At 42.4% G+C, this 12,577-nt stretch overlaps 1 protein-coding gene across 1 annotated transcript in view; it reads left to right on the top strand.

The window, feature by feature from the left end:
- The first annotated feature begins 258 nt into the window (after positions 1-258).
- Positions 259-12,577, top strand: part of LOC132384553 (protein Wnt-9b-like) — a 32,924-nt gene continuing 20,605 nt past the window's right edge. The window contains exons 1-2 of the mRNA XM_059955721.1: positions 259-2,433; positions 2,750-3,003. Coding sequence (XP_059811704.1) covers positions 2,348-2,433; positions 2,750-3,003 — 340 coding nt within the window. The 5' untranslated portion in view covers positions 259-2,347. The remainder of the gene's footprint in view (positions 2,434-2,749; positions 3,004-12,577) is intronic.

Genomic DNA, 12,577 nt, shown 5'->3' on the forward strand with positions numbered 1-12,577 from the left:
GATAAGGTTCGGAAACGTTGAAGGTTATCTGTGCTCGAATGGAAGTTAATCACACAGGATGCCCCGATTCTCGGACACCCTGAATGATTATCGTTACTTTCACTTCTCATTAATGGGAGCAAACGACAAAACCGCCGATACCCAAATACCTGGAATATTTATAAAACATCAGGAACTCATTACCTGTTTCACATTGGGATAAATCATTGGATTATTTTGGGACTTTGGTAGTCAAGTCAATTATTTTACCATTGGTTAATTTAATTGATCTCCCAGGTCCTCTTCAGCCGGTCTCTTAAATGTAGACAGTCTTCCCCAAAAGATAATTGACAGCTTTTTTGAACTACGCCCCTAAACTGTGGAATTCAAAAACTAAAAGTATAAGGGTCGTAGACTCAGTTGACAGTTTTAAGCACCAACTCAAAACCTATTTCTTTATTCTGCCTTTAACTAATATATTTTGTCAACATGGTTAGTTATATTTATTTTATTTTTTTCTAATGTTTGTACTTCTATCCCATTGGACTCTATCATCAGTATGAAGAGAGCTTTATAAATATATTATTAATTGGAAACGAATAACACTGGAAATGTTTGTGTTTTCATCCAGTAAATAATCACAAGAAAGGCAGCGAGTGTCTTTCGACCTGTACCACGAGCTGAGCTATCAACACCGATCTTCTCTTCAGATAGAACTCGGGACCCGAGAACAAGTATTTCCAAAAACAAAAGCGAGTCGACTTTATTCCTGCTTGCGGTCGTTTCATTTTGTTTTGGACCATACAAGGTAGTGGTATGTGGTTCAGGAAAAATATTATAGTTCTGAGCGATTTACACGGATTTTAAAAAGGGAAGTGTTAACACTGGAGTTTATTGGAGCACTGAATCGGATTGGATTCGTGAGTGACATCACCTTGCAGTATAAACGCAGGTCAGAAAGATGACGTAAAATTAACGGTTTCTGGCTCTGCTACTTCTTCCCTAAAATGTGACATCAATTAATTTGTAGAATTTGTCGAATACTGTCTACTTGGAGAGCAATGGGTTTGCGCCCTGGGTTAGGGACTCGCCGCAGTCCTGCTCCTTAGCTGAGAGTGATGGCATCATATAAATTCCAGATCCCACGGGCCCTCTCAAGTGGAGCCCAAAATCACACGGGATGCTGGAAAGAACTCGCAACATTTCTATCACTGAAGCAGGCGATCTCATCATTATATCACTGCATACAGGCCGCGTCAGCCGACGCCTCTACCAAAGTGACCGTGAGATGCTATTACAACTGAAGTCTCTTATCTACCTGCCTGCAAGCTTTTTAAAGGAAGGAAGGAACGGTGGCTGCGCATGTCCATGTTGGGCAAGTCAACAGCTTTTGCCGTAAAGTACAGCAGTATCTAGACAGGTAACTGCAGAAATAGTGCAGCACAGCTCAATCTCCATCCACAGCAGCAACATATATCTAACCGTTTAGTACGTATTTCCAAAACTCCGGTTAGGATTTGGAGATACGATGATGTACTATGAGCTTGGAAGACCGTTGCACAATCGGTTCCTTTTGGAATGAGGTGATTTTTGAGGAGACTGGTAACTTCTCTGTACCAGCAGTATCCCACTATCAGTCAGGGTAACTGGCCAGTTTATTTTTTTTATATTATAGACAAAAGAATAAACAATGTGAAAACATTCTTCGCGTCTTATGGTCAAAACATTCAGTAGTGTTAATTGCATAAAAAAAACAGAGCACCATTGCCGCTCATGCTTGAGGAACTCCCCCACCACCGACTCAGCCTCCGTGGAAGGAGCCGAGACTGTGGTACTTTCCCACAGAGCATTTGCATCGGCTTCAGCGCCTCTCTCAGCACATACTGGAATACGCCAGACAGCAACATTCCGTTATGGGCATCTCGCCAGGGTGGGAGACCAACAAGTTTCGGGCAGACCAGGAGGTCTTCTTTCCCTTGATGTCTATCTAGATGGGACAGACATCCTTTGGGAACAGTCCGTTGGTCAGAGAGTCCGCTGTTCACCTTTGCGTTTAACACGAACCATACATCCCACCACCAATTCCTTATGGAAGGGAGTGGGACAACCGATTGGAATTACTGGAAACAAACCACCTCCAATCCATTTCCAGGTGTTAAAATGCACCTGAGCCCCAAAGCTCCGCCCCCCAAATCTAGCCAATAGATCGCTGGATGGCCCGAGACAGTCCAATAGGACGAGTTCTGTATACAGCGGTTGGGGTGTGCCCTGGTCGCACGGTCCTTTAGTGCAGTGAACGCCTGACTAGCTCTACAGAGCCATTCAGGGCACCGCCAAACGAGATGAGGAGCAGTAGATATCCGACAAAATGCGCTGCCGGCTCCCGAGCACTGGATCTCTGATCGCCCTGCTCACGGCAGCGAGCATCATCGCTCCCGGGTCGTCTTACTTCGGGTCGGTTCTACTGATATGGTCCATCTCTTTCCAACCCATAAAGCTATGTACCAGCATTTAAGCAATTTAATATTCAATTTAAACATGCAATGTATTATAGAATGTGAGGGGTAAGCGAGACAGATACCCCACACAGCGCCTGAAGTTGGAAAGTTGAGTATCCAGTGGAGATGTCTTTCCGCAGCATGAACTGTTTGGAGAAGAGATTGATCGGGTCCCTTTGCCCAGAGGTTCCCTGGTAAATGCCGGTTACCGTTTGTTTCCCTCCCGTACATCTTTCCCCTCCCCTAGTTGATTCTCTTCTTCCTTTAAACAGATTGACTGGGAAGGAACCCTTGGCCGTCTTTTCAACCCCTATCGTGGAGGATTTCGGCACTGGGAAGGTTCATCTGAAGCAGTGCGACAGCTTGAAACTATTCCGCAGGCAGAAACGGCTGTGTCGGAGGGAGCCCGGGTTAGCGGAAGGTCTGCGGGAAGCAATCCGTCTCAGCACGCTTGAGTGCCGGTACCAGTTCAGGTCGGAGCGCTGGAACTGCAGTCTCGAGGGTAGAGGGAGCCTCATCAAGCGAGGTAAGTCAGGGTACAAACCCCGGGTATAAACATACAGTTGAAGGCGATGATCAGAGTTGGGACATTAACTGGTTTAAACTTTAAACAGAACCACTAATCATTGTATTAAACTGTACTGACAGAAATTTAATCTAGCGAGTAATCCGTTTCAGTTCGAGAAGGATACAGTTTAATTCACGCTCGCATGAGTGGCGATGTGTAGGAGGTGCTTTACAACTGCTGTGTCTGTCTCTCACTGCTGAAGGAATCGACAGCTTAGTTGTTATCTGCTTCGAAGTGCCACTTCTCGCGATCTACTCCGCCACCGACCTAACATCGCAATCCCTCCTTCGGCGAAATCTCTCCGGCGTTCACTGATGGCCCTGTCACCGCATTTCCCACAGGACCACATTAATGCTCATAAGTGCTTCGCAAGCGAAAGGATAATCTGTCGGTGTTCGAGTTTATTACTCATTCCCATGCAATAAACCTGTCAAAACAAAGCCTAACAGGGAAACTGTGCAGTTTCAGGAGGAAAGGTTGCTGCGCAGGTGCAATGGTGAATGGTGAAAGTAAACGCAGTCCCAATACCCGTAAGTACAGCCGGGGCACCACGGTTAGCGCGACATTATTAAAACTCGGGCCGCCAGGGTTCGGAGTTCAATTCCGGTATCCTCTGTAAAGAGCTTGTACGTTTCCTCCGACGTACCGGTTAGTAGGTTAATTTGTCATTGTAGGTAGGCTGGGATTAAATCGGTGCGATGCTGTGCGGCGTGGCTCGAAGGCCCGGAAGTGCCTATTCCGCACAGCATCTCTAAAAAGAGACTAGGAACCAAAGCCTGATGTAATTGGGAACATCTCAGACTAATTGAACTCAGGAGCCAATACAAATACAAGGAGGCAGACAGCACTCACGACAGAACATTACATACAATTACTGCGTGTGAGAGTTTGATATTGTATCACGGGTCATTAAATTATGACGCTTCATATAATCCTATAATACACTGCATGATATTAATATTATTGTAAGGTATTGCAGAATACCACTGAAAATAAAGCTCACTTAACAAGGGGCTTTATAGAGCATAGTAGCGACATATAGTAAATAGAAGGGTACATGGACTATCTTCACCAAGTCGAAATCCTGGAACTCATTCGCGGTAATTCAGCTTGGGGTTCAGTTTGAATGCCTTCAGCAGGATTCAACGACTGAAAGAGGCGGGTTGTTAGCTGTGCTCAATGTAGCTGGCCTTGTCGACAACGCCCACATCTCTGTCAACGGATAAAAAGTCAGAGTGCATCAACCCGCTTGCTATTGAAATTTACACGCTGCTGGTATATTCAAGCAGATCAACGAGTGACTTGTGGTATTACAGGGGATTACAGCATATTAGAGCGTATTTCCAGATATTAGTTAACTATTTTTATAGCTCTTTAAAGAATATTGAAAGATACTTAAGGGTAGATTACAGATACAACGCATTGAAGATTTTAGCATATCAAATAACAGTTTGACTACGATACAGCTTATGATTGGATGGTTCAATATTGTCATATATAGTATAATGTATCATGAACAGAAAATTATATTATTATATTCGTTATAAACACGTTAAATTACTGAGAGGTTTTGATGTACTTTAGTAAAAAAACACCGCTTATTTTACAGAAATGTCATACTAATATGCAACAGTGTTGCTGGTATCTTTCGGAATTGTTAGCAAGTTTTCAACCTCTGGAACACGATTAGTTTCTGTGTCCTGAATAGACCGGGATGTGGGCGCCGTACAACACCGAATCCACAGCTCGTGTGATAAATTGAATGAACATTCAGTCACATTTGTTCACCTCAGGGCACCATGGTCCATTTTCCAAAAATATGAACCAGAGGGAGAATTTGAGACTCGAGTGTAAGACAGCAACTGTACAGCTCCCCCCCCCCCCACCCCCCGGCTGGCTGGTCGCCAGATGTTCATCTGATCTCCGCATGTCACCTCCGGCCATCTCACCTCACCATTCTCCGCAGCCTCTCCTATCCGAAGTGGCCCTGCAGTCTTGTCTGTCTGAAGAATCTGTGTGGTGACTCGCACTCCTGTGATCTGTCGCCAGTAAAGCTCTTTAGCGGGTGATACGAATTCTGTCATTCCAGGGTTGGCTCCGGTCTATCATGTCCCCCACTCTCCGTAGGTTTTGCTATTAATCTGTTCTTATTGTTATAATGTGTGTGTGTGTGTGAGTGTGTGTGTGTGTGTGTGTGTGTGTGTGTGTGTGTGTGTGTGTGTGTGTGTGTGTGTGTGTGTGTGTATGTGTCTGTGTGTGTGTGAGAGAGAGAGAGAGAGAGAGAGAGAGAGAGAGAGAGAGAGAGAGAGAGAGAGAGAGAGAGAGAGATACTTTTCTTATTTTCTTACCCTTTACCCATTTAAGGTATTGGGGTATTTAAAGGAGCACAAAATCACCTGTAGAACCATAATGCGTTCGCATTACTTCGTGTGAGGTATGCGGATTTGTTAGTGCATCTAGATCGTAAAACTTGCAGTATGATTAGGAATCAATGTCGTAATATGGATACAGATTTGTATAATTTGTGTCGACTAACCTTTGGAGTAGCGCATAATATAGATTATCTTTGGGAAGAATGTATACTATTACAATACATCCCTTCTTCAAAACCTCTCTACCTCAGTCCCACACACGTCCCACGCAGAGATATTCTGTAATGTAAACAGAACCCTTTATAGCTAATTTTACCGTTTCATTGATTTACACCATTAATAATTAATAAAAGGCAGCCGGCTGAAATACTCACTAATGTGTTATCTATTAAACTCTAATAGTACATGTTTACAATTGGAGGGCACGCGGGTGGCTTCATTCAGCATATGTCAGCGCTTCAAAGTAGCTCACGGGCAATTATCAGTTGTTTCGTACAGCATGGGAGGGGCAGGCGCGAGTTTGTCCGTTCGGGAACCGGGGTTGGATACGAAACAACTGGCAGTGAATGGTCCGGGAACCGTCTCAGATCCCTGGAATGTGAGGCCGTTCTCCTTTTTAATTATCATTGAGAGAGACGGGGCAAATTTTTTTACATTGAGATTGGTAGGTGCTTCAGACGGGTTGCCGGAGTAGTGGTGGATACAGATATGGTAGTGGTATTAGACACTTGAATATGCAGGGTGGAGGGATGTGGATCATGTTCAGGCAGAAGGAATTTAGTTTAATTTGGCGTGGTGCTCGGTACAGCCATCGTGGGCCAAAGGGCCTGCTTTTGTGCTGTACTCTCCTGTATTCTAATTCCCACCGGTCCGTGGCAATGACCACAAAACTCCTGACAGTGAAATGACATCGTCTTCCACCCAGCCGCACGTTAACCCTTTCAGAGATGGAGTCTGGTAAAAATGTGTTCATAAGCAGCGCATGAGGCACATGGGGGAACGAACGGGAGGGTCCACAGGTCAATTCTACTCCGTGGACAGTACGGAGTGATAGTGACAGTCAGATGAATGATGGAATGATGAATGAACCCCCACCCTACCCCATTCCCAGAACACCCTATTAGTCTTTCCCATCCCAGGTTCGCTCATCCTTAGCTCATCTGGAAATCTCTCTAATTACTGGATTATTTTTAGATCGGAAAGGCGTTCGGTTCCCAAAGGAAAAGGGCGTTCGGATATGAGCCCATGCACGCAAACGGCGCCTTTAATCTCGGCAGAATTTCAAGTCAAAATAAAATGCGCTGTCTGGGATGGGCTGCGATATCGATTTAATAACGCGATTTAATCAATCCAGTTCGGTTTCGGTGTAATATTTTCTTCAAAGTGGATTATATCCTAAATTTAGCCTGTCGGACACCGGACAACATAGCATATCCTAAACACACACACACACACAAACACACACACACACACACACACACACACACACACACACACACACACACACACAATAACAAACACTCATATAGAAAGACAGACGGACACACACATGCTCTCACTCACACAGAAAGACAAATAGACACAGACATACAAGCACACAGACAGACAGACAGACACACACACACACAGAGTGTAAGTGGATATCATGGACTGAGTCTGATTGTAATCCATACCTCCCACTCCTCCTGATTTATACAAATCACTTTCCAATCTATTTAAATTTCCGCGGGCACAGCTTCGATTCAATTTAAGGGGGAGGGGAACATTGTTTAATTTCATTCATTGACTTTAGATAATTCAAATTCCGGAACTCATCTCTCCAAGCCACTTATAACCACCTGTAATGTCCATTCCACGTCGACAGTTTATTCATTTCCACAGATGCTGCCTGACCTGCTGAGTTCCTCCAGCATTTTGTGTGTGTTCCTCTGGATTTTTAGCGTCTGCAGATCTCGTGTTTAGATTTCACAGCAACCTCCTGTTTGCTTTATCCAAATAAAGCGACAGCACAGTGCAGCCATTCAAGACCCAAAGGGATTTATCAAACTAACAGATTAGAATACTGTCCAACAAAAAAGTACTGTCCGAAAGGAGGGTACAGAGACTCCGGGAGGAAGTATCAGGGAGAATGCAAACAGCTCGCCGTCCCCTTCTTTCTTAAACGGTATCATGTTAGCGCAGACGTTGTGGACCGAAGGGCCTGCTCATGTTCTATGTTCTAACTCACCTCCGCGGGGTCAAGAATTGGTTAAAATGATCTAGTTATGATAACAGTTTGATCGTAGTTCAGAATTTACAGATTGGAGTGCTGTAATTAGAACTTGGAATGAACCACAGTATTCCGTGTTAGTGAAGTGGAAAGGATGTGCTTGAGACATCATAGTGATCACCACAATATGCTTGCTCCCAACACATAACAAATTGACTTGCCCCTCCATTCATCCATCTCCCCCTGACCCACCGCATTTATCTTCCACTTTCTAATTCTTGTTCCCGACTATATAATCTAATGAATATGAATTTAAGACGAAAAAAAAACAATACGTGCGGTATTGTGCCATTCAGGGTGTTATTTTAAGTGCTTTAATTTTACAGAGCAAATGCCCTTGAGCAATCTGGGTGTCGATTTTATACTCGTTTTCCGGCCCTGCAATGATCTGCTTTGCCTCGGTTCAAATTGCTCACTCTCCCTCGGCAGCTGTTGGCACATCCCCTCCACTCACCTTCTTCCCTTTCTACCCCTTTATCATCCCTGCAGCTAAGTGCTGCGTTTAATACTCACCACCCCTATTAATTACACTTTCAAATAACTCAGGGAGAGGTGCGGGGTCGACCAGGCGAAGTTGATCTTCCCAATAGCCTGTTAGCAATCCAATTGCGCCTAGTGAACCTCGACAGAACGAAGTACACACATCTACTGAATGTCTTGGACCTCAGCTGAATATCTTAACCGCAGAAAAGAAAGTGGAAAAATATAAAAACAATGGTGTATCTCCCTTTAAAATAAAGAAAAAGGATCCCCAGACACCCTTTCAAATGTATAGAATATGCAGCTCCTGCTCCTCGTCTTTAAACAATCAACACCTCCGCAACCTCTCCTTTAACAACCGAAAATATATTTTCACATCAGGAAATCCAAGACCATTTTACCAGTAATTAGTTGTTACATCTGTCGTAATGTAGGCTTCATTGCAATGGATGGTGTCTTCAAGGCAAAGGGCTTCTCGCCAACTTTGCTCTGGTTTATAGAGTATCGAAACGGTATCATCAAAGTAATAACTGCTGACTGCAGCCATTTAGGTAACCTTGGCAGCACTTATGATAAAGGTCCTACACTTAACGAGGACATATTCACCTAACAGCTATAATGACTAATGCCAGTATACTTCTTCTTAAATCCATTACCCTTACTGGGCCATCATCCGCCAACAGCGTCTTCCCAGAGTCCTCTGTCCCGCGGAAGGTTGTTCCGCCCTGTGACTCTTGCTTACACCACCCAATTTCATACGTCTCTGAGGCGAATATCCCTCTCCAAGGGATGAGGTCTTTGGAGATTCTGTTCGCATTTCTGTAGCTCTGGGTTTTTATGAGGTGGGGTTACCCGCCCGATGTTCAAACCTCCTCCTTTCGCAGCCTGGCTTGGGACCGTTCATGGTGGAGTTCAGTATATTTCACGTTCCTAGAAAATTTATTCCAATATAATTTAATTCGTCTTTATTATTCTGAATGGGATAGACAGCCTTGGATAGAATGGGGATAATACAATAGCAACCAAACTTCAAGGTCACTGAAACACAATAACACACGGTATGGCATTTTGGAATGGCTATTTTAATTAAAGACACTAAATAATTGTTTTATCTTGACAATTCCTTGACTATGTGTTTTGCTATGTGCCCGAGGCAGTTGTATTCAATCAGGAGAGCATCGCAGATTCTGCCACACTAGAGCCCTTATCATTGCTCACACTGAAGATCAGTTAAACCACCCAAAGTGGGGTTTTGAAAAGCAAAAATTCCGAAGATGCTGGAAATCTGAAATAAAAACAAAGATGGCCAACAAGACAGGTAGCATTTGTTGAGAGAGAAACAGAATTAATGTTGCAGACTGAAGAGGCTTCAGGGTGAAATGCTTTTTTTCCCTTTCCACATATGGCTTCGCACCTGCTGAGTGTCTATCATTTTCTGTTTTTATTAGTGGTGTGTTTGGTCCATAGGCTGGCAAACACTTTGATCGTAATACGGTTGGAATAAATTAATCTCAGATATCAAACCAATGAATCAACCTGTAAACCTGATAGTATCACATCCTGCACCTGCTACGGTAATTGTGGGTTTCAATGATTTCTCATACAAGTTACAGGGAAACATTGATGAAGCGCAAGAGGCAGCCGCCGAAACTGACACAACGTGAGATGGCGCAGACTAGCAAATTCTCGGCACGCTAATTCTTCCTATGAAGAAAACTGAACAAATGAATTAATAATCATATAATTTGCTCATGGTTACTTATATTGCATGTCACCACCCTGTAACGCTGTGTCTTTAGTTTAAAAAAGTCTTAGTTTAAAAAAATTAGACTGTAGCCTGTGACGCATATTCCTGTTACTGCAATGAAGCCCCGAAACATAATTTCCATTCCTGCATTGTTGCCTGTGATGCATAATACCCATTACTGCATTGATAGTTGTAGCGCATAATTCCCATTACTGCATTGTAGCCCATGACACGTAATTCCCGTTACTGCATTGAAGCTCGTGATGCAAACACCTGTTACCTCATTAAAGCCTGTGACGCATAATTCTGATTACTGCATTGTTCCCTGTGACACAGAATTCCCATTACTCTATTGTAGCCTGTGATGCATAATCCATTTCTGCATTGAAGCATGTGATACATAATTCCCATCACTGCATTGTAGCCTATGACACATAATTTCATTTACTGCATTGTAGCCTGTGAAGCGCAATTTCCATTACTGCATTGCAGCCTGTGACGCATAATTTCAGTTACTGCATTGAAGCCAATGATGCATAATACCTGTTACTGGATGGAGACAAGTAGCACATAGTTCCCATTACTGCATTGAAGCCTGTGACGCATTATTCCCATTAATGCATTGTGGCCTATGACACATAATTGCCATTGCTTCATTGTAGCCTGTTACATAGTTCCCATTACTGCATTGAAACCTATTACACATAACTCCCATTACTGCATTGTAATCTGTGACGCATAATTTCATTTACTGCAATGTAGCCTGTGATGCATAACTCCCATTACAGCATCAAATCCTGTGACACATAATTGCCATTACTGCATTGAAGCCTGTGAGACATAATTCTCATTACTGCATTGTAGCCTGTGACGCATAATTTCATTTACTGCATTGTACCCATTGATGCATAATTGCAATTACAGCACTGAAGTTTGTGACGCACAATTTCTATTAATGCATTGTCGCCTGTGACATCTAATTACAGTTACTGCAGTGGAGCCATTTGTCACATAGTTCCTGTTACTGCATTCTAGCCTGTGATGCATAATTCCCATTACTACATTGTAACAGGGACACCTAATTCCTATCACTGCATTGTACCTAAGCAAATTTGCACTGAGCATTATACAATATACTATATTAAATACTATTACGTGGCTTTTAATGGAAAGTAAAACAGGTGAATGTTAGTCTTAAGGGCCCTATCTATTCATCTGCTCACACATGGTGAATGAAGTGGAGCGTATCAAAGCAAAGCCATGGAAGGAATTAGTTTATACTGCCAACAAAAGAGGTCATATTTCCTAACAAATTCTATGTCAAGCATTTATATCCTCTGGTTTGGCATCAAACTTGTATCAGTACCCTATCTCAAGTGCTTTACACCACTCTAATCTTCTCCACATTATTTCTTCCACTTTTGTGGCCGGTCATCAGGTTCTCCTGGACACAAACTTGTTTGTATGATTAGTATTATTTTTTAGGATGGTGGTTAACTTACTGTGGGAAGAATCAGTTCAAGATAGAAACAGTTTTGAGATGCCTACTTCATTCATACGCCTAATTCATACTTTGTATTTCTGTTACCAGCTAATTCAGAATTCAATATTTGTCTGACTTTCTTCTGGACATTATCCTCTGTGAGATTATTTTGTTGGAAAGTTCTTGAATTGTGGTACATAAATCTCCATCTCTGTTTGCAACAGAGTGGACAGTCTAAGCTTTTCTGTTCTTCAAATTATTAAAAGTTATGCTGAAGTTGCAAAAACAATGTTTACATCAGTGTTTCAGTCCCACTAACTGTGAGAGATGGAAAATAAGGACTGCAGAATGTTTCACAAATTTGAAATACACTTAATCTATGTTATGTGTAGCAGCCACAAAATGGAATTTCATACACAATATCAAATTAGTTTTGACTAAACTTATATGCATAATTTAATTGTAATTTATTTCATTAGATCTATTCTCAGACTGATAAATAGAGTGACTGTGTGTCCTAGTGGATACTTATGTCATGGTGTTGGACCATATTATATTGACTGTAAGGTCTTGTGGTAAGTTGTCAGTCTGCACTATTTTAGCTTATGTTATCTTGATAAATCATTGTGATCATGAATTTATTTCAACCACCCTCGATTGAAATTAGAGTGAGGGAACTGTCTTGAGCTTTGCTCAAGATCACCGTTCAGATGGTGGGCATGAAGATGCTGGGCCAAAAGGGTTATTTCTGTGCTGTATGCCTCTATAATAGTTCCTACTGAACAGTACATGGTAATGGATATCAACTAAGAATAAACGATTGGGCTTGTGTGTGATGCACTGTCTGCTCTAGCAATCAGTTGGCATTCAATAGCCGAGATGTCATGGGACATTGACATTTGAATATGGGACTAAAGGAAAGTGATATTCCCAGCACATATCAATGATTGGAATAGAGTGTGGTGAGAAAAAAAATCATTTGAAAAGAGGTCAATTTTTAAAATATTCTGAATTGTCACTTGCTCCTGGAAATGCAGATATTTCATTATCTGATTAAAAACCATTTCTAATTTGGAATCATTCCAAAGCATAAATTGGTGGTTTTGAAAAGCTTGTGTTTTTTTAAAATATGCTCTTTCATCTTAACACACAAAAATGATTGCATTATGGTACTTTGAAAA

This window comes from Hypanus sabinus, chromosome X1 (genome assembly GCF_030144855.1).
Source record: "Hypanus sabinus isolate sHypSab1 chromosome X1, sHypSab1.hap1, whole genome shotgun sequence".
Lineage (NCBI taxonomy): Eukaryota > Metazoa > Chordata > Chondrichthyes > Myliobatiformes > Dasyatidae > Hypanus > Hypanus sabinus.